Below are 26830 nucleotides of genomic sequence, written 5' to 3'. Positions count from 1 at the left end.
ACAGAATGTCAGGCTTTTCCTCCAGGTCAACAGCTTCGCAGTTTCGGGCAGCGTCCTCTCTTCTCGCACAGTTTGTCACACTCCAAGTGCCCCATTGGCTCCTGGGCAGTGGAAATCTTTGCGAATAAGTGTAATTGGCGCTATCGAAGCGGGACTCTCTTGGTAAATTGCGGTGCACAGCTACTTACTGTCCCTTAAGATGAAATCGGGTCACTAAAACCCCGCAACATTCAAGGTTGCTTTTGTGATGAATTCTTTTAAGAAAATGGAGGATCTAAAAAGATGTACCGACCTCTTCATGTTAAGTATTAGACTTGGGAATTGTTTGGACCTTTTGCCCGTTGAGCACGTTGTCCACATTTCTCAGAATAATTTTTCGCTTAAATCACAGGCACATAGTGCAAGGTTGTCAAGCAGGTAGTTTGCCTGAAACCACTGCAGTAGTACTCAATGTATCTTTACTTCTTAAATGTTAATGTTTGACTGTTTAATAATTTATACACTTCTTATATCTTCTTCAAATTGTTTTATCAAAATGTTTTACTACTTAATAATTAATATTTATATAATTTCTATTTATTGTAAATGCTCTTTATTTGTTCAAAAATAACATTGGTAATTAACAAACTTATTTTATAAATACTACATTTTAGTTTTTTTCCCTTACACTCAGTGAGCGAAGCCACTGGGTAATCAGCTAGTAAATAAATAATAAAAACACCTATTAATTAAAAAACAATATTAATCAGTACTAAGTCCAGAGAACCAAGGTACAGAATTTTTTGTACAATCTGGTAGAACAGGTTTGGGTGCTACAGTACCTTCTTCCAGGTGGAAGTGGAACAAAGAGACCATGGGAGGGATAGGAGCTCTATCCATTGTAGGACTTTACATTCAGACACATTGTAGTTCCCAAACCAGAAAATGATGCAACTGGTCAGAATGCTCTCAATTGTTCCCCTGTAGAATGTGCTAAAACTGGCAGAAGGTAGGCTTGCCTTCTTTAGCAGCTAAAGAAAGTGAAAATGCTGCTGTGTCTTCTAGGCTGTGGAGGTGGGGTTTACGATATGCAAGGAGAGTGAGAGCAGTACAAAAAAAATCTTCACTGCTTAGACAATTGCTGCTTTGTGATGTGGTGCTGCAGTGAGGTTGAAATTCACAATAAAGAGAGATTAGAAGAGATGATTACCAAATAAGCAAGCAGAGAAAATGTTTTCAGGAGTTTTAAACAGAAAAGCAAGTTTTAAAATTGTTTCAAGGTTTTTCAGAACAGAAGCTATCTTATAGAGATGACAAGGGGGCTCCGCCCCCTGCTCGCTTCGCTCGCCTACCCCCGGCGTTTTGAACCCGTGCCCGCTGGGCAGCCACGTGTGAGGATGACGCACGTTTAATATGGAGCGTTCGCCCGTGTCACTCTGGGGCCCCCCACTGTTAATACGGAGCTCCGTCCGTACTATTATGCGGTGCATTGTGGACTACTGCGGACCCCGTAGTGTTTCCCGTTTCAGTTTGTATCTCGGTCAGTCGAGCTTTGGTTTTTGAAGCTTTTGAATTCCAGTCTTCATTATCAGTAACCTGCTGTCCATGTGTTTGGCCCCCTCGTTTAACCTGTTTATGACGTCTTACTTTGCTTTCTACTCTGTCTTTCATTTCTGATCTCGCTTTATTCTGCTTTTGTTTCAATGACACCTGGTCCGTGGTGAATATAATTTCCCTTTTTCGAGTAATAATTTTCATTTGTTTGCGATACTGTGATGTTTATCGTACTGTTAATAATACATCACTGTAATGTGATTCACCTATGCTGTATAGGTTAGATGTGTGAGGATGACGTATGTTTAATACGGAGCGTTCGCCCGTGTCACTTTGGGTCTCCCCACTGTTACTACGAAGCTCTTTCCGAACTATTATGCGGTGCATTGTGGAGCATTGCGGACTCTGTAGTGTTTCCCGTTTCACTTCGTATCTCGCTTAGTCGAGCTCTTTGTTTTTGGAGCAGTGCCTGCCTGGTCTGCGGCATTTCAGACGCACGTTGTAGGCGCCTGCGTTCATTAATTATATTCAGGCAGGCGCATGTTTGTATTTCGGTCACTGGAGCTGTGTCGTGTTGAATGCGTGCCTGCTTTGCCTACGCAGTTTGAGACGCGCGTTGTAGTCGTCCACGTTCATGAGATCTGTCCACGCGGGCTCGGTGTCAAAGCTGTGTTACTTGTTGAGCTGTTTGGTTTTGGAGCCGAGACAGTTTTGCTTCCGCGGTTTCAGACGCGTGTCCGTACCATCTCGGGTTTGATGTATGAACCTTTGTGGACTCCGTAGGGGGTGTTGACTCCTCTTGTTTTACTATGTCTCCTCCTGCGCTCTCACCACGCATTAGTGCCACTCACAATATGGCGGCGACGCCTGCGCTTTCCGTATTATGTCAGTTTTTACCATGCTGTGTACCTCCGCTGTGTGGTGTGGACGTTTAACTGTCGTTGTTTCTGCCTTTATATTCTGTATCTCGGTGTGCATGTGTTTCGTGCCTAGGTTTTTTTGAAGCTGTTGCATTCCAGTTTTCATCATGTGTAACCCGCTGTCAATGTGTTCGTCCCCGTTCTTTAATCCCTTTATAAAGTTTTACTTTGTTTCCTACTCTGTGTTTTATTTCTGACCTCGCTTTATCCTGCTTGCGGCATGTCAGACGGTTAGTAGTCTTTCTCGTTTTACTCTGGGCAGGGGGGCTTTGTTCTGTAACCTGCTCTCCATGTGTTTGTCCCTGTTCTTTAACCTCTTTATGACGTTTTACTTTGTTTCCTACTCCTGACGGTTCATAGTCTCTCCCGTTTTGCTCTGGTGGGGTTTGGGGGGCTTTGTGTGGCGCCTGCGCACGTGCGTAGTCTCTCCCGTTTCACTCTGGGGGGGGGGCTTTGTGTGGCACTTGCGCACTATGTCTTTTGCGTCCACGGGCAGGTCCCTGCGTCCATATCCGGTTTACCATTCTCGTTTAGTAATATGGATTCTTGCAGGCTAGGGGTCAGCAGGAACTGAGCCAAACTGAAGGAGCAGGCTAATTCACTTATGAATATCACTTCCTTCATATATTTTATAAATCTACTATTTTCATTACAGGGCTGCAGGGAAAACGAGCCTGTTACTGCAGCTTTAAGAGCAAGGAAGGAACCAAAAGACATGACAACATCTTATATGACTTGCATGTTGATTAGTACATGCAAGTAAGTAAGAATGTCATTTTACTTTGTACATGTTAGCTTATATACACCAATAAACCTACAATCACATTCTGTCACCTGACATAATAACAAACTCTCTGATACTGGGACAGTTTTGCAATGCCAGTTATCCCAATAGGTACATTCCATGTAGACAGTTGTCTATGTAGAACTCAACCCCAAGTATGTGTTGATTTTAAGCAGCAACATTGCTGACAACTGTGTGAGTATGTTTACACTTACAGGCTTCTGCAGAAATGTGGGTGAATTAAAAAACTTGTAAATATACATCTGTCCATTCATTCACTGAGCGTGCTTAGTTTAGTTTTAGTTTATGCATCAGGTGCAAGGCTAGAGATAAACCTGGAAAGGACACTCTTTTGCTGAAAGTTCTTGTACATTTGTAATAATTTTCTCATTCGGAGTTATTTTAGACATATTTATTTTTGCATAGAATCTGACATGGACACTTAGATGGAAGAAACATATTCTCTGTTGTTTGTTTAGATTGAAACTCTAAGAATGAGTGAACCTTAATTTTAGAATATTATTGGTACTTTTCATAGTTCAACCAACGCTAGTGTACTAGAGGTCCTGTACGTGGAAGCCTCAGGCAAAACAACAGTATTAGACTGATCACTTTAATTACAAAACATGGCCTGCATTTGTAAAAGGTGAGTTTGTTTACCAGCCTTTGTGATGTGTCTTGAGAAAGACAGTAAATAACTTTTATCAGTAAAAGCTGATAACATCAAAGCTTGCTCAATCAAGTAGATTAAAGTGGAAGATTACAGAATCCGAATGGCCCGGCTTCACAAATGATTTGCACAGTGCACAAAGTTATAGGAGTGTTGGAAAATAACAAAAAAATACATTTCACCAAATTGGGGAAACTTGCAAAAAAGTACCTGTGCAACCCTGCCTCACGCACCCCTTCTGAGAGGGCTTTCAGCAACAGAGGAATTGTTGCAACATATAATCGTGCTGCCAGATGTTGTGGACAGACTGGTGGTTCTGTCACACAATTTGAAGTTTCCTCAGTAAAATTTGACCGTTCTCCATCCATCCATCCATTGTCTCCCGCTTATCCGAGGTCGGGTCGCGGGGGCAGCAGCTTGAGCAGAGATGCCCAGACTTCCCTCTCCCCAGCCACTTCTTCTAGCTCTTCCGGGAGAATCCCAAGGCGTTCCCAGGCCAGTCGAGAGACATAGTCCCTCCAACGTGTCTTGGGTTTTCCCCGGGGCCTCCTCCCGGTTAGACGTGCCCGGAACACCTCGCCAGGGAGGCGTCCAGGAGGCATCCTGATCAGATGCCCGAGCCACCTCATCTGACTCCTCTCGATGCGGAGGAGCAGCGGCTCTACTCTGAGCCCCTCCCGGATGACTGAGCTTCTCACCCTATCTTTAAGGGAAAGCCCAGACACCCTGCGGAGGAAACTCATTTCAGCCGCTTGTATTCGCGATCTCGTTCTTTCGGTCACTACCCATAGCTCATGACCATAGGTGAGGGTAGGAACATAGATCGACTGGTAAATTGAGAGCTTCGCCTTGCGGCTCAGCTCCTTTTTCACCACGACAGACCGATGCAGCGCCTGCATTACTGCGGATGCCGCACCGATCCGCCTGTCGATCTCACGCTCCATTCTTCCCTCACTCGTGAACAAGACCCCGAGATACTTAAACTCCTCCACTTGGGGCAGGATCTCACCACCAACCCTGAGAGGGCACTCCACCCTTTTCCGGCTGAGGACCATGGTCTCGGATTTGGAGGTGCTGATTCTCATCCCAGCCGCTTCACACTCGGCTGCGAACCGATCCAGAGAGAGCTGAAGATCACGGCCTGATGAAGCAAACATTTGACTGTTCTTTTTCTGATATTTTTGTGCAGTATTGGACGGAACTTGAAGTTAGTAATTTGTTTAAAAATGTTATAGGTTTTTATATAAAGTTACACATATTTTTCCACAAATAGAAAAAAAGATGTGCAAAAATCTCAACTTGTGTGTAGCTTTTTTTTAAAGTGTATATTGCTGGTTGAAAGTATGAGGATTATATGTCATCTCTTTATAAGAAATCTGAATGAGTTTTGAAGTTGAGCTAATGTTTTTTTTATTTGTATATACAGTATGTATGTTTTTTAGTTTGGGTATACATTTTCATAAATGTTAATATTTTAATTAAAGTGTTTCAATACATAATTGTATTTATACATAATCTTTTTTCCTGTCACTGCCTTATCCCTAACATTCCTCAATGGGAATAACTTTTGGGACGTTTTACCTTTTTATGCTTAAATCAGTAATATATTCTTCTTCTTTCTTCATCCACTTCATCGTTTCCCGCCTCTATGTGGGCTTTATGTGCTTCTTCATATTGCTCAGTCCTGTACCTCCACACCAGTCAAGCTCTTTTCCTTCAGATCTTCTTTTACTTTATCCATCCATCTCCACTTTGGCCTCCCTCACTTTCTCTTCCCCTGTACTTTCATTCCCATCATTCTGTTGCCCACATTGTCTGTCACGTTAGCTAACCAGATAGACTATTACGCATGTGTAAAGCAAGCACATAGTTGTGCACAGTCAGCGAGTTAAGCTATGAAGCTGCCTAAAAATTAGTGCACACACAGTGGCAGCAGATAAAACAGCCTTGCCATCTGCGTTGTTAGATTTAATTGCCAGACGTGGATCATCCCTGTGGACGTAGTATGCATTTGAAAGACTGATGTTGCTTAAAAGAAAGCAATCTGCAAACTGTTGGAAATCACTTGCTGTTAAAGACAGCCCATCAACTAACTTGATTCACCATCTGCAAACTCATCACCACACAGAATATAAAGACTGAAAAGCTTTAGAAGTCAGGTGTCCGCAACAGGTCTAAATCACCCAAGGTACTAGAACAAAAACTCGCTCAGAAATGTTTAGCTGAATCATTCTGCAAAAAAGTATGGGTTCCTCTATAAAATGCAATTTAAGTGAAATTGATCTAGTACAGAGCCCCATAGGTGTCAGGCCAAAAAAAAAAAAAGCTGTTTTGATGAATTATTAATCCGTTCAAACAGATTACGCATATCATTTGAACAGATTATTTTTATTTCCATAAGAAGAATCTGCCTATCGAGTGTGTTTTGTTTCCCAAGCTGTCTTGGTTGGATATCCTCGATTCCAAAGCATTTTTTCTTTCTTTATTTAAAACACTCGTACAGATCCCCACCTCCTTGCCACACTCCATCCGCCCCTATGGCTGCAGAAGTTGGAGCAGGTGATGACACAAGGGAGGGAGCAAAAAAAATAAAAGTCTTTTAACAGCTATTTTAAAAAAAAGCACAGGAATTCAGAGAAGGTGAGTCTCTGCACACTGCCATTGAAACAAAGGTAAACAGCTGCTTGATAATACCTGAGGTGGACAGTGATGTAAATCCATTTGAGTGTTGGAAAAAACAAAAAAATACATTTTACCAAATTGGGGAAACTTGCAAAAAAGTACCTGTGCAACCCTGCCTCACGCACCCCTTCTGAGAGGGCTTTCAGCAACGGAGGAATTGTTGCAACATATAACCGTGCTGCCAGATGTTGTGAACAGACTGGTTTCCTCAGTAAAATTTGACAGTTCTTTTTCTGATATTTTTGTGCAGTATTGGACGGAACTTGAAGCTAGTAATTTGTTTAAAAATGTTATAGGTTTTTTTATATATATGGCAGAACTTGTTAACAAATGCTATAATTTTTTTCCTGTGCAGTGTTTGAAAAAATACTGAATTTTTACAGTATATATAGTGTGTTACATTTTTGTTCTTTGTTGCTCAAAATGCTCTCATTGTAACAGTTTTGTTGGTCTTAGTGTTATTTTTGTGTATATTCTATAGGCCACTTTGAAATGGTTTATTCTTACTTGTACTGTTTGATCTCATTGATATTTTGACTGGTGATTTTAATGTTTTTGTGTTGTTTTAGTTCAGTTTTAACATTAGTAAGCTACAATTAATATCCTATTAATAAGACCAAACTAGATCAATAAGACTTTTACGAAGACGTTTTAAAGGATGCAAAATATCATCCAAGTCCTAGAAAATATCAGATATAATTTTTGCCAATATCGCACACCCCTACCACACATCATCTCAACATTCTCATTGACCCATCTAACTTCTTCTCCTGCACTCCCTTAACTGCCCATGTCTCAGCTCCATACATCCTTTATGGTCTTACCACTGTCTTAAAAACCTTACTTTTAATCTTCGTCTTAATTCTTCGATCAAGCAATACTCTTGATACCGTCTTCCAGTTGTTACATCCCCACTGCACTCTAATTTTCCCTCTTGGGCTACTACTACTCCTAGATATTTAAATTTACTCACTCTTTTTAACAACTCTCCTTGCAGGCTATGTTCTAAATCCTGATCATCATGAAACCTCATATTTTCTGTCTTCTTTCTATTTATCTTCAACACTCTTCGAAAGCCCTTCTCCATTCTTCTAACTTCCTCTCCACTTCCTGTTTTCTGGAGCTACACAATAAAAATCAACATTAATTCAGCAGCTTATACTTCTATGAAAAAAAATTAAATAAACCAAAAATATGCACAGTTTAGCATGAGAGTGCATTATCATGCATCAATACGCCAACACACTGCTTTAGAAAGAAAACATAACATCAACTTTGCAACACTATATGCTTAGCAACACTATATGCATATTTACAAAGCAAAAGCATTTATTAGCAAAAGCAACATACAAGCCATCATTTGAATACTAAAGGAAAATAAAAATTCAAACACTATTTATACAGTAATTACCTAGGTTTGGGTTTGACTGCTTTCATATTTTTTTTGTGTTTGAATGTATTTGCAAATGTTTGATCTTGTTTACTGTGTGGGAGTTTCTATGTTGAATAAATACACCATCTGAACAGTATACAGTATAGTAATATTATTATAATAAGCAGAAACTTACACTTCATGTCCTTCTGTGATGTTACTTCAAGAAAAGTTTTTTTTTGGCTTTTGTACCCTCTGTACAATGGGAAAAATTTAAAGAAAAACAAATTTACTGACTTTAGCTCTTTCATTAAAGGCCATAAATTGTACATACAATGATTATACAGATGCATCTTTATTTGTTTTTGGTGCATTTTATATATATATATATACTGTATAAAATTAATTAATAACTGTATGTGTATATATATATATATATATATATATATATATATATATATATATAATATATATATACTGTATACAATTAATTAATAATTGTATATATGACATTTTAGGTGTAAAGAAGTCTTTTACTTTTACCGTGTGTATCATTATGCTTCCACCTTATAAATATAATCTTTGAATACAGTAGTATTCTCCTTAAATAACTATGATATACTTTTTGCTGTTTGTGTGTTACAGAACTTGCACAGAATCATGAATTCTACAAAAATGCTGACGTCAGACCTCCTTTCACTTACGCTTCACTCATAAGACATGTAAGTAAAAAAAAATTTGATCTGTTTTCATAATCTGTGTCATAATTTACAGCAAAAGCCTTTTTCTCAGCATGGCTGTCTATATTATAATCACATAAAGTTTAAGGAAGACTTCAATTTAAAAGCAGTGAGGGTTCTGAGTGGTATATTTTGAGCTGATTATGAAAAGTGTGGCTGTCCAGGGTGATCCCAAAGGTCCCATTTCTTTAAACCAGTCCATAATGACAAATAATGCATAATGTAGAGGACATCATGAATATTTAACCTCATCCACATTTTAAATTTCGTAATGAAAGATTTAGGATTTTATGAATATTTCTAGGCAGTCTAGAAAGAACCTTCACAGGAATTTTTCTCTTGCTTGAGGCCCAGTAAATATAAGGCAAAAGAGAAGAAGAAATAAAAACTAACATTATTTTCTACAAGTTTCATATTTATTATGCTAAATTGGTTTACTTTCACTCTTGCATAGATTCACAGATTGATAGAAGAATGAATGGTTTTGGATCATACCTCATCTTCCTGCAGGGACAGAAAATGTTCACATTAGCACATAGAACCTAGGACATTGCTAAATTAACTGCTCTTACTTTTTAAAAATGTCTAGTTAATTCCCTGACTAATTATATTTACAATGTAACCATCCTAGATTGGGACCAAGTCAAGTGAGTAAGGGCAGAATTAGTAATCCTGGAAGTATTTGCAGTCACTGATGCCCATGGAATATTCTGTAATTTGCAGCCTTTGTCTCACTGTGTAACACATATTCAGGATCATTGTAAATTGGTCATATACTGCTACACCATATACTGTCCATAATAGTTGGACAGCAGTTTCTTTCTCAGATCAGATAGTGTGTAGCTCCTGCATTTTCAAAATGTGTGTAGTTTTGAAATATTCAATTTGCTTTTCTTGTAAAACAAATAAAATTTGTTTCACTATTTTTTGTGAACAATCTAGAATTCATATGTGCTTAATATATTTCATTCTTTAATTGGTTTCACTTTCATTGATGTCTTTTTATTTTATACTGTTATTACCTAGTAATTCTACAGCTTTTCGCACACAACTTGAGACAAGAGATTCCTGTATCACGTTTTGACCTAGGCAATTTCCAGATCGAGTTTTCCAGGATATTGTCTCTGGGTTTTGTTCACGCATGACACTAACTGCCAGTGTAAAAACTTGTTTTGTCTAAAAGAACGTGTTTAGTAGTCAAGTGTTGCTTGTTTTTCAGATATTCTTTCAAACTCCCATCATGTTCTTAAGGTACAAACTTAATATACAAGAATTTACAAAATATATTAAAAAAATACAAAGATGTCTATTACTGCATCATTTTGTTATTCCTGAAAGTTGCATACAATCTTTTTGTTTTGTTTTATTGAATGAGCATCACACAGCAACTCCTGCTTCAACTGTTGCACCCATGCAGGTGAATATGGGCATTTGTCACTAGCAGCAGAAGCAAATGAAAGTTCAACTCATGTTGCTAGTGAAAAGCTTTTCTGTTTCCTCACTTGGAAGTGAATAATCTACAGCTGTGATTGACAGAATCTGAGCATAACAATTTATTTATTTTTGAGGCATGATAGCTCTTTTATTTCAGAGTTCATCCAATTTTCTGACATTTTTCAAATAGCTGATATAGCTAAGCAAAAAACAAACATCAGCACTTATTTGAAAACTTATACGCTAGTCGGCATAGTCTCTTTTTATTCTTTTGCTCACTTTAATATCTGTATCACTTACATAATATTGTCATTTAGGTTTTTCATGTTTACATATGTTTTCATGTGTAACCTTATGTCTTTGTCCACAGCAGAAATTGAGTAAGTAGATTCTTGAGATCATAATAGGTCTTAAATTTTGATTTGCTGGGTTTACTTTCCTTTACTTTATTTAATAAAACTGAAAGATGCACTAAACAAGATTAGTATCCACTGAAAAAATAATAAGGTAAGATGATAGATTCTCACATATTTTTTTCTTCTTTTTTAGGCTATACTGGAAGCGCCTGATCGGCAGTTAACACTGAATGAGATTTATAATTGGTTTACAAGGATGTTTGCTTATTTCAGGAGAAACACAGCAACATGGAAGGTATGGTACTTCATTTTACTGAGTTTTATCTTTATACTAATATCACTCTTTTACCAGAAAATTTCTTAAAGCTACTCTGTGGGCAAGTCTAGAATGCTTTATTAACTAAAGGGGCCTGAAAATCTGTTCAAATAAACATTTTCACATACTTAAAAACTAAGGTTATATTATCTTCTATCTAAGTTAGTCCATTTTTTCCAAAGTTGAATTAAGTGAGAAGATTTGTACAGAACATAAGTACGCTTTTGAGTATGCTTAGTCACCTCCTCATGTCTCAGAGGAAATTTTGTTACACTGGAAGATGCTGTTCTACAGTAGCTTGTCCCAGGACTTCCATAGTCATTCTGAGTTAAGATGCCTTACCTGCTTAAAGAATATGGATTTCAACCTCACCCAGTAACACTCAGCTTAGCTTCAAGTTACAATTTTGCTTCAGAAGAGTGAATAAAATCCTAAATCACATGTTTTCAAAATGCCACATGCCCAGACCCCATTGGAACAAACTCTTCACTTAAATAAGAGAAATTATTAGCCTCACAATGATTTCTTTTTGCGATTCTGGTCAGAGAGTCTTGTGAGGGAATATTACTGCTTCATGAATAATCTATTTTAATAACTTACCATAGTGTTTGCGTACATGCTTATTTTGGTCGGTCAGAATATCCTAGTCCATCATATTTTTCCATATTTTTCTAATTTTAAATCCAGTCAGAGGAATGGTTCATAAGTTATTTAGAATCTGGCAAGTATTTATCAATGCTCTAAGTTAATTAGGTATGCTGAACGCTAACAGTTTCAGTACTTCACTGTCTTTTGAGTTATTTGTTTTTGTTTTAAATCCTTTTCCCAGCTGCCTGCATAGGTAGGGAAGGAGTTAAGTGATCTGGTTAGCATAAGATGTACTACTCTGTGTCTTCATGAATTTTAATTGCATTTACGGTATATTGTAATTTAATCATTGTAATGCAGTTCTTAATATCTATAACACATAAAAAGATTCCTTTACATTCCCAAAGGAGACTGAGTAACACAAGATTTGTCTGCTCACTCATTGACTTTTAATGTCACCCAAAATCATGTCCCCTAATTCTCTCAGAAGAACATGTGGGGCACCAGATGTTTTAAGATCAGCCAGTGAGCTCTCAAAGAGGCCCTGTACGAAGTTCCTTGACTTTCTCAAAGCAGACTGTAAATGATTGGAGGCTCCTATATGAGCCACTGATCCTATGTGTTATTTTAAATGAAATCCACTTATTTTCTCAAATGGCAAGAAGTGACAAAGTACAGTACATTATCAACTCAATAACTGCCCCTCAAAGTCTCCGTCAATCATAATAACTGACCCTCTTGTAGGAAACTGTATGACAACAAGTAGTCACTAGCTAAGTTGCTTGCTTTTAATAAGCTGACATGTTAATGATGTTCAAACACTATGATAAAGATGCTATTTTTACTAGAAGTCAACTTCCTAATTTATGTTCTAGTTTTAGGGTTTTGTCTTATTACATTTTTGTACAGTCGCTAGGGAAATGGAGTGTCTTTTTATTGTGTGGCTGCATAAACAATTCCTGGATGACATGCTGAATTGACTCACTCTCCCTGCAGTCAGATAGATTCAGATTATGTTCTGGATGTGCCTTGATTGACTCACTTCAACTACCTGCCTAGACAGTTCAATTTTTTATTAAACTAGTTTGAAGCATAAGTCTGTGAATGGGAAAAGAGCAGGGATGGGAAGACTGTTTAAAAATTTGAGTTTAGAATTCTGGGGTTCAGAGGCAGCAGCCATAAACATCTTGTAATAATCAATTTTAAAAGCAAACCATTGGAAGATGTTTTTAGTTGCAAGGCAGATTTTTATTGTTTAATTCAACTTTAAATGGTTAACTAAACTGTATGTCTGTGGTATCTGAGCATTACACTCAGCGATAACTGAAATTTGTACTTTCATACCTATTCATACTAGATGTTTGCATGCATGGTTCCCTTTGGACAGCAGCTCAAGTAATGGGGTCTAAGTAAAGTAAAAAGGGTGAGGGAGACATCAGGACAGACAAGGGGTCTTAAGACTACCATATTAGCCTGTCTTTAAATGGATTTTAAAAGAAAGCTGGCCAGGACTATTGTTTATGTCAGTCAAGAAGGAGTAAAGTCTGTCGCCTGTATGGTGGGTATAGTGCCTACATAGAGACTGTAGAAGCCTCTGATGCTTTTGTTGAGTTTCTCACAGAATAGTATATTATTATTTTTTTCCTTTTTCTTTTTAATAAACCTCATTTAAGCAGACTATTTTTCTGACACAGACATGCCTGGCTGTGACACTAGTAGCGACAGAGGTGCTGAGGATGACTCCTGTTATCCGTGGAATAGCTAAACAGTCTGTCATTGGCGCTTATTAAAAATTCTCACCGCTGGAGCATGCCTTGCCTGCTCTGACCCATTTCTGGCAAAAAAGGAGGAAAAAAACAGCTAATTTGTGAATCTTGATCCTCCTGAGGATGGCAAATCAGGAAATGAAAGGGAGGCATACAGTGATACCACCGAAGTTTAACAGTCAGTAGCAAGAGCGGCAGACTGGTAGCCAGGACTTGGCTGAAGGAGCATTGCATTCTTGGTGTCCATTTATGAATAATAACAATTAGTGATTTTGTTGTACACCTAGAAGAACTACAGCTTGTGGAGCTACCATTCTACTATTTTTGCCATTCAAAATATTTGAAGAAATAGGCTGTTGATATGGCTTTTGCCATACATATGAAGAAAGAATAATATATGACATGTTTAACGGGTTGAATATTTCGAGTCAGCCCCTTTTTTGGTCTATGTAGGTTTTATTCCACTGTTCTCTTACTAGATGCACTCCATTTGGTTGAATTTTGCCACCATGCGCCTCTGCATTCATCTGCTGTATACCTTTTTACTTTTCTTTAGCTTTGATGATATCCAGAGGCTTTATTACAGTTAGTTATAGCTTTTGTGCATAAATGTTTCACCTCTCAATGGTCATAAAATGCTTTGTGATAAAGCTCACAGTAATGGGCACTATTCAAGTAATACATTAGTCCCATTGATTTACCCAGATATTGTGTCCATGTCTGAATCTCTAGCCACCTACTAGAAGGTATTTGGTTTTAGAAATCCTAAACTGTCCACAAATTGCTGGCATGGTTTGCCCCCTTAGGTCTTCTCTTTGTGGGCATTTCACATTTAATGTGTATGAGTGTGTTAAAAAGAGCTAAAATAAAACAAACCCCCCCAAAAAAGTGTTTCTTTTTTCTTTCTCTCCCTCTGACGGTCGAGGCGTTTTGTTTGTGTCTGCAGTGTCTGACCCCTTTAAATTGCTGCTAATGTTTTAACTGGGAGAATTAGTCCTTCATCACGAACGGGAATGCAAATAAAATTCGCGAGGTGGCCGTCTGAAATTGGGGTCATACTAATTTGCAAAACTAAGCATCATCGCTTCAGCGCGAGGAAATTTATTCAAAGACGGAAGGCCTAGTGTGATTATGGCACTTGTAATTATGGTTAGGAGTGATTCCAGCCTCGGCATCCCTCCCTTATGGATTAAAAAAGCTTGTCAGAAAAAATATACAGGATTTAATTATACACGAATTAAAATTGGTAATGAAATTGGGCATGAACAAACTACAAATAGCAGATGAAAAGAAATGGGCCTCCCTCGGGGGTGTTGTTCTAGATAGTGGCTGATTAGTGAAATTTCAAGTAGGACCATCTTTATCTCTCTCTTTTTTTCCTCCACATTTTTAATATCAGAAATCCAGCTGTTAAACACCAGGTACTCTAAGCCGCAGCATTTGTGTCTCGGCACACGGGGCGTTAACGCAGTGTTACAGATCTTAGCGCTTCCATTACAGAATGCGACAGGAAAAAAAAAAGGCTGGAAGCAAACAAATGAATTTGCACATCATTCAGAATTTAAAGCAATATAAAGGAGGGTGGGGGAGCTAGTAAAAGTCAAAGTGATAATTTTTGTAACTAAATGTTTGTGATTAGGTAAAGCAACCTGAATCAGTACATTTTTAGAAGACGACACTACAACTTCATGCTTGTCTATGCTGACTAGTTTATTTAAAAAATGTGAAGTACACTCAACCACTCATACTTGGCTTACATCTACAAATTATATATTACCGTTTAACATAACAATCACATCTTCAAGATCTTTGAGATGTGGAAGGTACACCAAATTATCCAGAGACAATGTAATGAAGTAACATCAGAGTGCAGAGTTATTAGTGATTCTTAATGTTTATGTGTATAATTAAGATGAATCATGGTGTACATGATATATACATATATATATATATATATGATATGACATGTATACATCAGAAAGGGAAACAACCCTTAGTCAAGTAATCACCTAGTCACACATAGCAAGATCCTAATGCACATGTGATACAGGCCATTACCTAGTCCTTCCATTTTCATACGGTTTTATTCCAGTTCAGGGTCACGGGCAATCAGAGCCAATGCCAGGAAAACTGACAGCAAAATAGTTACCAAACCTGGGATCCTGGGATGGGGAACTAATCTTTGGCTGAGCACATTCACCCACTTGGTCATACTTGCTGGCATCAAGAATTAAATATCATTTACCATAATGTGCACATCTTTCAGATCTTTTGAGATGTGGAAGTAACTCTTAAAACACACTTTCCTAAGGATAAGCATTGATGAAATGTCATGGTAAATAAAACTTTTGTGACAGTTGTTGATGGACCTGCTAATTTGTCCTTTTTGTATAATGTCAGAAACTCCAGATCAGGTGGCTACAGACCTTTAATTTCATTGATTAAAGTTTGCATCTCAAGTCTGCATGTTTGAGAAACACTGCATTTGAATAATGACTCAGAGGATGGGGACCAGTTAGCAAGGATCAGAGGAAAAGATACAATAGGTTTCTGGGAGCTCATGATGACTGGTGCCTTGGGTTTTTTTTTTTGAACCAGTGCAAGCTAACCATTTTCATTGTCCCCCAGAACAGCACAAGGTGCTAGGCTTTGAATGAGATGCCAACCCTAAGTTCACAAAATACAGAAAAGTAAGAGTTGGACCATCCATGAGTGGCCTCACCATACATAGACTTAAGATCATTTCAAATTTACATTCTTTCAATTGTGGGGAGTTTGCAGGTAGACTTCCCAGTGGATGACAAGTTCATATACCTACCTCCCATTTATTGCAGTACATCTTGTTTTCCTTTAGAATGCTGTTCGCCACAACTTGAGCCTGCACAAGTGCTTTGTCCGAGTGGAGAATGTTAAGGGGGCAGTATGGACAGTGGACGAAGTTGAATATCAGAAGCGGAGACCACCAAAGATGACCGGGTAGGCAAAGCTTTACCCTCCCTTTAAAAAGGAAAATAGATCGGCTTGTTTTTGGTTAATTCATTTTCAGCACACATGTATAGATTAAGAAGGATAAACAATGCTGACAAGCAAGTCTTTGTTTCCTTGGATTGCAGGAGCCCAACTCTTGTGAAGAACATGATTTCAGGTCTTGGCTATGGATCCCTCAATGCTAGCTACCAGGTGAGTGTGGAGCAGATGCAAGTCAGTACCCACTGCCAGTTATTTTTGTTGTCTGTTTGGTCTCTAGTCATCTTTCAGTTTCACATGGCTTCTCATTATTGGTTTATCGTAGATACAACACAGCACAACCCTGCACTATAATTTATAGGAAATAAATGTGAAAAGGGGCTTTTTGGCCCATGCCAAACTGTGCAGACCAAAAATTATTTTTTTTCAACTATATGAAATTGTAAAATACTGTTATAGTGCATGTATTTAATGAAGTCTACTAAGGCATACATAAACAAAAAGTAGCAAGTGACTCTGTGATGAAATAACTAAAATAATTTAAAATGACCCAACTTTCCCAAAAAACATCTGAATGTTATACCATGTGTCAGTTTTATAACTTATGCATACATAGCAGAGTGGTGCATAAAAAAAGGCAGTAATCATTTGGCCCATGAAGCCTCTCCCCTATTTTTCTCAATGGTACAAAGTTTGCACATTTGAATAATACCGCTGTACACCTTGTTCATGCTTTTGTGATCCTTTGTGTGATGATGTGCCTCCAGATTTCAGTTTAAAAATATATCATTCATATCTTGTTTTTGTAAAATCAAAAGGATCTTTATCAATCTTCAGAGTTTTGTATGGAACATTTTACTCGGTGGCTAAAGCAGTTCAGAAAGCTTCTGTGTACGGACCAATATGTGAACTACATCCACAATAATATGTTTTCTTTTAAAAAAGTTACTTTCAAACAAAAACAATCTTTGTCCACAGTAGTGTTTTCACATCATTTACAAAAGTATCTCCATCCACACTAAAATGACAAAAATGTATACTACACTGGGCATACACACATTGGTCAAAAAAAATCCTTGAAGGGATGGTAATGCTGCTGGCCACAGGATTTATCACAAAACTGTAACTATAGGTAAATTATTTGCCTTTAGTGCATGTATCCAACTTTAAAACTGTACAAAAATTCAATTTAGATGCATACAGGTAAGAAGCACAACAAATGCCATGGAAAGTAACTCTTCTGTTTCCGCTATGTTGGAATATATTTTTCTTCTGTGAAGGGTGACCAATCCTGAGATGATGTAATGAACTGGATTATATCAGGGAAAGGTTACAAAATAAGCACAAATAAATAAGAGTGTAATTAGAACCTGCATTTGCCAAAGTGTTAGTTTGCGGCTGTCAACATTGCAACTTCAAACCTCCATTTTCAGAAGTAAATGGTTGGGGAAGTGTTTTCAATAGTCTCCATTTTTCGAGGGTTAAAAATACAGGGGTAGCATGGACAAACGGTGAAAAAGAAGACTAATGTCTACATTTTTGAACAAAAACATATTAATGTGGGTGTAGCTTAAGTGTCAGCAAATAGAACTCCTGTGCCCATATTCTTGGTCATTTGTATGGGCCATCTACAAAACCAAACTCTTTTGTGGTACATTCAGTGAGGGTACAAATAACCATGTTTCCACCATAGTTTGTGTACAGTTTAACAGTGAGTCTCAAAGCTTCTCTCTGTTTTTCAGTTTACCAAGTTTAGGTCTGTCCAAGGCACCTAAGAAATTATTTGTCCATAGTATAGGCTAGAGAAATGGCAAGTGAATGGCCGTACTTTGGTTATACTGATTGAGTCAGTAGTAGAGGTTGAACTACCAGTCTTTTGCTGTACACTTTGGTATCCTAACCTCTATTCCACAATACCTCAGAAAATTGTTTGCGTAGTAACCAGACACCTTTCACAACTTTTGAGCTTCCTTTCAGAGGCCATTCCACCTAGGAGGATCAGCTGTGGTACGTTAGGGGCCTTATAGGTACTAAGACAAGAAATTATAAAATGGGCTTTCATCCCCAGGAGTAAGCCCACCTCAGTGCCCCTTTGGGCTTTTTAAGATAATTTCTATCCTTAACACATCAGCTGTTCATTCAGGTCATGGGGATGCTTCTGATAAACTGGGTCAGCTGCTAGGTACGCTTTCCATTGACAGGTGACTTTAGTTTTCTATGAACTGTCAAGGTGCTGGTATATGTGTTCATAAATGATCTCCAGACAACCTGTTAGCCAGCACTCACCTGAAAAATGTTTTAATTTTTATAAAGGGCATCTGGAAAAGTCACCAGTTGTAAAATGTTTTGTCTTTTTTTCCTGTACTGTCTATTAAATGCGGTCATAAATTAAAAATAAAACCGACAGCAGCTCATTAATAAGGCATAATCCCAGCTCAGGCATTGCGGGAAATGATGTGCTGCCCCTTAAGAAAGTGTGCTAAGTACAGGAATGCTGGATTGAACTATAGTTCCCACACTGACAAGGTCTCTGATGATCCGTGGGAAGGCAGCTGGAATCCTGAACAACACTCCCTCCACAAGCATCCACCTCTTTAAGCTGACCTTAGACTTGAGAAGAAAATACAATTAGAAGTTAAAATCATAATATCACCAAAAGTCAGGATCCTATAAAGTACATAAGAACACTTTCATTGACAAACAAACTTTGAGAGAGGTCCTCTTCTATCTCAGCATATCACTTACAAATATCAAGAGATGTGTCTTCTTCTGCTTCCTTCTAGTATAAGGAAAAATCTATTAGCACAAAGACCTAGAAAAAATAAGACCTTGACTATTCTCAGAGGGGTACACCGGTAAATTTAAAAGCATGCATAAACTTTTTTTTCCTCATTTATTTATTGAGAGATCTATCTATCTATCTATCTATCTATCTATCTATCTATCTATCTATCTATCTATCTATCTATCTATCTATCTATCTATCTACAGTGGGGCAAAAAAGTATTTAGTCAGCCACCAATTGTGCAAGTTCTCCCACTTAAAAAGATGAGAGAGGCCTATAATTTTCATCATAGGTATACCTCAACTATGAGAGACAAAATGAGAAAAAAAATCCAGAAAATCACATTGTCTGATTTTAAAGTTTTTGGTCATCTACAGACAAGCAAGATTTCTGGCTCTCACAGACCTGTAACTTCTTCTGTAAGAGGCTCCTCTGTCCTCCACTCGTTACCTGTATTAATGACACCTGTTTGAACTCGTTATCAATATAAAAGACACCTGTCCACAACCTCAAACAGTCACACTCCAAACTCCACTATGGCCAAGACCAAAGAGCTGTCAAAGGACACCAGAAACAAAATTGTAGACTGAATCTGCAATAGGTAAGCAGCTTGGTGTGAAGAAATCAACTGTGGGAGCAATTATTAGAAAATGGAAGACATACAAGACCACTGATAATCTCCCTCGATCTGGGACTCCACGCAAGATCTCACCCCGTGGGGTCAAAATGATCACAAGAACGGTGAGCAAAAATCCCAGAACCACACGGGGGGACCTAGTGAATGACCTGCAGAGAGCTGGGACCAAAGTAACAAAGGCTACCATCAGTAACACGCTATGCCACCAGGGACTCAAATCCTGCAGTGCCAGACATGTCCCCCTACTTAAGCCAGTACATGTGCAGGCCCGTCTGAAGTTTGCTAGAGAGCATTTGGATGATCCAGAAGAGGATTGGGAGAATGTCATATGGTCAGATTAAACCAAAATAGAACTCTTTGGTAAAAACTGTACTTGTCGTGTTTGGAGGAGAAAGAATGCTGAGTTGCATCCAAAGAACACCATACCTACTGTAAAGGACGGGGGTGGAAACATCATGCTTTGGGGCTGTTTTTCTGCAAAGGGACCAGGACGACTGATCTGTGTAAAGGAAAGAATGAATGGGGCCATGTAGCGTCAGATTTTGAGTGAAAACCTCCTTCTATCAGCAAGGGCACTGAAGATGAAACGTGGCTGGGTCTTTCAGCATGACAATGATCCCAAACACACCGCCCGGGTAACGAAGGAGTGGCTTCGTTAGAAGCATTTCAAGGTCCTGGAGTGGCCTAGCCAGTCTCCAGATCTCAAACCCATAGAAAATCTTTGGAGGGAGTTGAAAGTCCGTGTTGCCCAGCGACAGCCCCAAAACATCACTGCTGTATAGGAGATCTGTATGGAGGAATGGGCCAAAATACCAGCAACAGTGTGTGAAAACCTTGTGAAGACTTACAGAAAACGTTTGACCTCTGTCATTGCCAACAAAGGGTATATAACAAAGTATTGAGATGAACTTTTGTTATTGACCAAATACTTTTTTTCCACCATAATTTGCAAATAAATTCTTCAAAAATCAGACAATGTGATTTTCTGGATTTTTTTTTTTCTCATTTTGTCTCTCATAGTTGAGGTATACCTATGATGAAAATTACAGGCCTCTCTCATCTTTTTAAGTGGGAGAACTTGCACAATTGGTGGCTGACTAAATACTTTTTTGCCCCACTGTATCTATCTATCATAAATATATAAAATACCATCATAAAATTTTACTGAGTTCCATTCATACCTCTCTCTCTCTATCTGTCCTTCATTTTATTTTCATTCTGCTCACTTATCTGTAACTGTCTTATATTGAAATGCTCAGGCACTTTCTGATGACAGTCCACACTTGAGGAGTGAATGTTTTGCTCATCCATCTGTATCTCTATCAATCCCATTACCAACTTGACCAAACAAGGGGTCCGCCATAAACAGAAAATCTTGGTTACAACCCTGTGACCTGGCATCTTATCAGTTTATAATCTTTGTTAATATTCAGCAGCTTTAAAAAAAAGAATCAGATACTGGAATGCCAGAGTATCTGGAGAGGTGAGTCTAAGACATCCATGCAGTTTAATTAAAGCCCTAAGTTAGTCTCTAATAAAGACATTCAAATAAAATTTAAAGGTTAATGCAATGTTTTCTCTGTAACTAGAGAATGAAAAAATAGATGGCTACTTCACAGAGGTTTAAAGGCATGCATTATTGAAAAGAGTCCTTCGCATCCACGTTCTGGTGCAGGGTGTTTTATGCTTTGAAAGTAATTGGGGAGCATCAAGCTGTGGCATAGAAGCTGTTTTCTTTGTCACAATGGAGACCCCTTGTGGCCATACAAGAAAAAACAGCTATTGCTTCAAGAGGCCACATTTATATTTAGGTTTTGCTGTTCTTACACTTGACTGTGTGGCACTTAAATGTCACATCACTCCATTTCATATAATTTTTCCTCTCTACCCCCCTAGGCGGCCTTGGCAGAGAGCAGCTTGCCACTTTTGAACAGCCCCACACTGGTAAATGCATCGACAGGAGGCAGCATGAATATGCTGCACATTGGACATGATGATGTGAGCAGCACAGTGGAGCAGATTCACAGTAATGGAAGCAGCAGTCCTGGCCTCTCACCTCAACAGTATGGGTATGTCCCTTTGGAAGTTAATCAGCAGTTTGAATAATGGTTTATATTAAAAGTTCTTAATCAGCATAGTTGGAATACACCAAAGAGAAATGTGTCATTTGCAACACCCAGAACAACCCAGCTGGATCTTAAATTCACGTCTACGTACATAGGGAGCTCATTACGAATCCTTGCTAGTACCCACTGGCACTGCTAGACAGTTTCAAACACTCAACTTGGCATTCTTTTTTTAGGCACCAAGTTCATGTTAAAGAGGAGCCAGCAGAGATGGAGGAGGACAAAAGATCAGTGTCACTGATGCCTGCAGTGAGCCAAACTCTGGTGATGCCTGGTGATGATCGGGTCATGGAAGAGGAACTCCCGGGGGAAGAGCTGGAGTAAGGTGTCCAGCCTTTCCAACTCCACTCCCCTTCCCACCCAGCCTGGTGCATCCTTGTCGTCTTGTAAAGAAAAATGAAACAGCAACAGGGTCAGTCAGTCCTTCCATCTATCTGTTCATGAGCTTCAGACTTGCACAAAGCATTGGCACTCTACAGAGTGGCCCTCATTGGGCTTGTACTTTCCTTCAGTTACATATCGTCGGAAGTTCAGTGACCAAAACTTGATTGCAATGCTTCCTGAAGCGCCTAGGGTGCTAGATTCCTCTTTCAGATTTTATCTGGCACCTGCATGCCCTGGAAATATTAAGGTTTTCCCTTGGAGGTGACACCTCCATGTGTATGCAGTATGCTGCCTCTTCAGTTTTTTTCTGCTTCTTTGTTGATTTTGATTTTTTTTTTTTTACAATGTTTTTGAATGTTTTTATTTCACCAAACCTCATGTGCAGCCCATGTAGTAGGGCTGAGGAGAAAAAATATTCCTTCAGAAGGACCTCCATCTCTCCTCCATCCTGCAAGGGAGATAAACTGTTTCAATAATAATGGACCAAAGGGGGAAGGGGATACAAAATGATTAAAGAATGGAGAGGTGGGGAGTGGACCAAGATGGCTATCAAATGAAAGAGAGTGACAGAGGGAAAGAGAACTCTACTGCATGGAGAACTGTTGAAGTCCCAGTCTGAGGAGCAGATTTTTAAGCCAGCTTCATTGTGCTATTGAAATACCTGTGGTCTCACAGCATCATTTGTTCTGTTTGGAAGCTCCCATGGAATCCCAGTAGGTGGAGGGATGAATGCATAATGCTAAAGAGCTGAGGACAACATTTATTCCCTCTCTTTTGCCAGATATGTGGATCTGGGTGAGAGCTGTGGGTACATCTTGAATTATAAGGTCGATTCCCAGTCTCCTCATACAAATCTCCATATATTTTAAGGGTGGTTGTGTCTGAGCTAATGGAGGATGTTCTTTGGTGGCCAGTCAGCTGCCTGCTTTCTCACCTACAAGCACAAGCTAAAGTTAACATGCCGGTAAAGAAGCAAAACCAGAACATGCACGGAGTTACCTCTTCAGTACAACCCCCACTGCTGCTGTGTTCCCATCAAGATGTACAACACCCGCTTTCAGAGACCTAAACCTATGAGACCCATGGCGACTGCTTATCCATCTTGTTTTCTTGTTTTAATTTTTTCTCTCCATATTTCCAAATGTAAATTTCTTCAAGCAGCACTTAAACCACCATGATATATAAGCTAGCCAGCAAAGAGGTGTGCAGAGGAACGCAGAGGTGTTCTCCATCTCACCGGCCCATTCCTTCAATAAGGCGGCAGGTTTTGTACCAGAGCCCTGAGTCCCATTTGCTCGCAGTGCTCCTTCTGTGTGTTGTCTGTCTTATTGATGTCAGTGCTTATGCAAAAGCATTGTGTTAAATGGAAGAAAAAATAGAAAAACTGGGGGGTGGGGTGGGGGTGGTGTTTAGGATAAAAATTAAAAAACAAAAAAAAAAAAAAACCTCTTACAATGACACGATACCTCATTCCACTGAAGGTCCAGACCCTGACTATGTACCCGGTTTAAACTTTAGGGGGACTCCACCACACGCTATGCGTATTTAAATATATATATATGTGTGTGTGTGTGTGTATGTGTACGTGTGCGTGCATGCATGGAGTTCACCATGTGAACTGAGGTTGTCTTTTTGGAACAGCTAGTGAGATTTGAAACTTTTGTCCATGAGCACAAAAGCATACCACTTCTATAGAAACCGTACCAAAATGTAATACTGTTTTCCGACTCTGTATTTGTCTTGTTTTATTATTAGTTTTTTTCCTTGTTTTCTTTGATTTACAGGTTACCAAAGAAATATGTATGAAACCAAAAACCCATTTTTAGTTCATTGACTTTTTTTTTTATTCTTCCCCTCAGTTTTCCAAAAAATTTTACACCTCAGCTGTTTGTGGGGGTTTTAAATTGTATTTATTATAATTTTTTTATGTATCTTGTTTGCTTACTGTACAGAGCATTGCAAACCAAAGTGACATGATTTGGTTTCTTAAACACTACCGGTTGTCTAAGAAGCATAAAGATGTGGTCAGGCCAAAAAGCAGGCAGAAGAAAATCCAAACAGTATTAAGAGACCTCTCGCAGTTCCTAGAAAAGAAAAATAAAAAGAAAAGCACTTAATGCTGTATCCTTGTTGCTCAGGCTACAACAATGTTGTAAACACAGACTTTAGGGTTCATGTAAGAGATAAGAAGGCTCTTCCAACCCTCTTTTCCATTTGGACCAGTAAAGCACTTAAGAGATTCTTTCTTTCTTTCTTTCTTTCTTTCTTTCTTTCTTTCTTTCTTTCTTTCTTTCTTTGTAGAAGCTAGGCAACGCATTAACTGGTGACACTAGCAGAATTGGGGGTGTCGTGTCTGACTACCCATTTAAACAGTTGCTGTGGAGCAGAAACGAAGGAGAACGGTTCTCCTAAATCTAGCATTGGCACACCTTGATACAGGCAGAGGCCTCTGTTTTCAAGGTGTCCAGAAGTGGGACTCTGGAGACTTCTTTGAATGATCAGCCTGGATTGTTTAGGAGTGCTTAACCTGATAAATACACCAGTCCACCGAGTGCCATATCTTTGTGTCTAGAGAACTGTGTGAACTGTCTTAAGGTAGCGGGTAGGTTTTAATTGGAACTTCAATTAAACTGAAGGGGGATAAAGAGAACAATGCACATACAGTGTCATAATAATTGGAAGGCTGTGACAGTAGCCACATTGCTTCAGACAAAAAACCTTCTTAATTAGACTTGTTTGTGGAAAAGTGTCTACAGTTTACACGCACGTGGCTGAAACGCACGGAGTGCATGTTCATAGAAGCCATTGCAGTAATCCAAATACCAATGTTAGTAATAATATAATGACACTACCTCTTCAGAAGAGAATGTCAGAGAGTAAACAATTGTTGTGACGCTGATTTCACTTTTTTTTTTATGTATTTTTCCCCTTAAGTTTTGAATACCAAATTGATTTTATTTCCCAAGTTCATGCAGCGTGTATTAAAGTGTTAGATTAAAGCATAAGCCTCACACTACATCTGATATACAAAAATCAAGAAGTATTAAATAACTGATAACAATGACACAGAAAAAGTACTACCTCTTCCCAAAAACTATTATTCCATAATTGTTATTAGACATTTTGAGCTATTGCTATACAGAATGCATCATCCTTAAGTGGTCCATTACCATACAAAACACGTGGAAACAGCTTTTACATCCAAGCATCATTTTGTTTGCTAATTACTGTATTTTAATGAAGGCTGGCTCTCAAGAAGCTGCTGAGGTCAAATGTTGTGCTCACTGGAGAAACCCTTTCAGTAGTGGGACCAGTCCTGGCAGAGCCGTCTTCACAAGGCAAGCCTCCTGCTTCCAAAAGAAGCAGTATTTCATGAAAGGGAAATGTCTGAGACCCTTATTATAACACGTCGTCTCATGAATGTAACGTTATTACTTTGAACCTATGTAGTATGCTATGTCTGTCAATGCGTTCGGATGCCTTTTTGAGGATGGCTCTTTTTTGTTTGTTTTTACTGTCTTTTTTGTGGTATTATGTTTAAACTTTGTATTTTTTTTTCAAAAATTGCCTGAAATGAAACACTAAATACAGAAAATACATATATTTACCTGTATATCTCATTTTGATGTGTAAAATTCCTTCCTCACAAACCCAAGTCAAATAAAGAGGTTCTTAATGTACCTTAGTAGCATAAAATGTCATGTGGTGGAAATGGATAAACTTTTTGACTGCATCACCCAGTGCCTGCCATAATGGAATAGAGAACTATTATTAAACAGATATCTTGGGGGATTCTTTTATTTCCCTACTTTGTATCCCATAATTTCAGAATATTGTTGTAAACATCATCATTATTTTTCCCAAGTCTTTTTTTATACACAGTTAAATATTCGATTTTATTCCCTGTACAGTTAGTTAAAGTAAAGTTAAAGAATGTTTATGTGTGCATTTGAGAATTTATGTATATAGCTTTCAGTGTGTGTTAGTAAACTGATTGCAACAGCAATGCAAAACTTAGAAGTGCATAGTTACTCAACATCCCTGATCCAGCATATATCCAAACTCATCTATATCTTCATGGCCTGGTGGGAAGCCACATCCGTACTGCTTCCAGGACCATCACTGATCGAGGATTGATTTTCCACGTAAGGCCTTCAGCCCGTAAAATGCTGTGAATACTTTCTGATTTGTTTAGAAGAAGGAACTTGGCTGTTGTTTGCTGGCATAGTTCAAGAACTTGTATCGACATCACACTTTTTTCCATGTGAGTTTATAATATGTATGTACTGAAGTATGTACATATTATTCATGCTTTAAATGTGTGCAGTTACATGCATTTGTGTGTATATATATATATATATATATATATATATATATATATATATATATATATATATATATAATATACACACACATACATACAAATACATATACATGTGTATACATCCATCCTCTAAACCTGCTTATTCCATTTTAGTGACATAGGTAGCAGAAGCCTTTCCTTGAATTATTAGGTACAAGCCAGGAAACAACCTTTTAATGTCAGTCTTTCTTTTAGGGTATTTGGGATGTGGGAGAAACCTGTGTATTGGTAGAGAAGCCATTCAGAAATATGTTAAGAATATTGAAAATCTAAAGAAAGTGATTTGGAACTTAGCCTGTTAGAGTTGTAAAACAGAACTGCTGGCCATTGTCATTGGGCACCTATATAATATTACAGTATAATGTGTACTTAATTTTATTACACACTGGCATATGTGCATTTTATCA

The 26830-nt window shown here is 38.4% G+C and overlaps 1 protein-coding gene across 2 annotated transcripts in view; it reads left to right on the top strand.

Moving 5' to 3' along the window:
• Window positions 1-26392, top strand: part of foxp4 (forkhead box P4) — a 239519-nt gene extending 213127 nt beyond the window's left edge. For both annotated transcript variants that reach the window (XM_028796682.2, XM_028796680.2), the window contains exons 12-17: window positions 8607-8683; window positions 10685-10786; window positions 16016-16137; window positions 16275-16341; window positions 21447-21619; window positions 21853-26392. In XM_028796682.2, the coding sequence (XP_028652515.1) occupies window positions 8607-8683; window positions 10685-10786; window positions 16016-16137; window positions 16275-16341; window positions 21447-21619; window positions 21853-22000 (689 nt within the window). In that variant the 3' untranslated portion in view covers window positions 22001-26392. The remainder of the gene's footprint in view (window positions 1-8606; window positions 8684-10684; window positions 10787-16015; window positions 16138-16274; window positions 16342-21446; window positions 21620-21852) is intronic.
• Window positions 26393-26830: the final 438 nt, after the last annotated feature.

This window comes from Erpetoichthys calabaricus, chromosome 3 (assembly GCF_900747795.2).
Source record: "Erpetoichthys calabaricus chromosome 3, fErpCal1.3, whole genome shotgun sequence".
Taxonomy (NCBI): Eukaryota; Metazoa; Chordata; class Cladistia; order Polypteriformes; family Polypteridae; genus Erpetoichthys; species Erpetoichthys calabaricus.
Note: the sequence above shows the minus strand (reverse complement) of the source record. Positions and strands in the feature narration are given on the sequence as shown.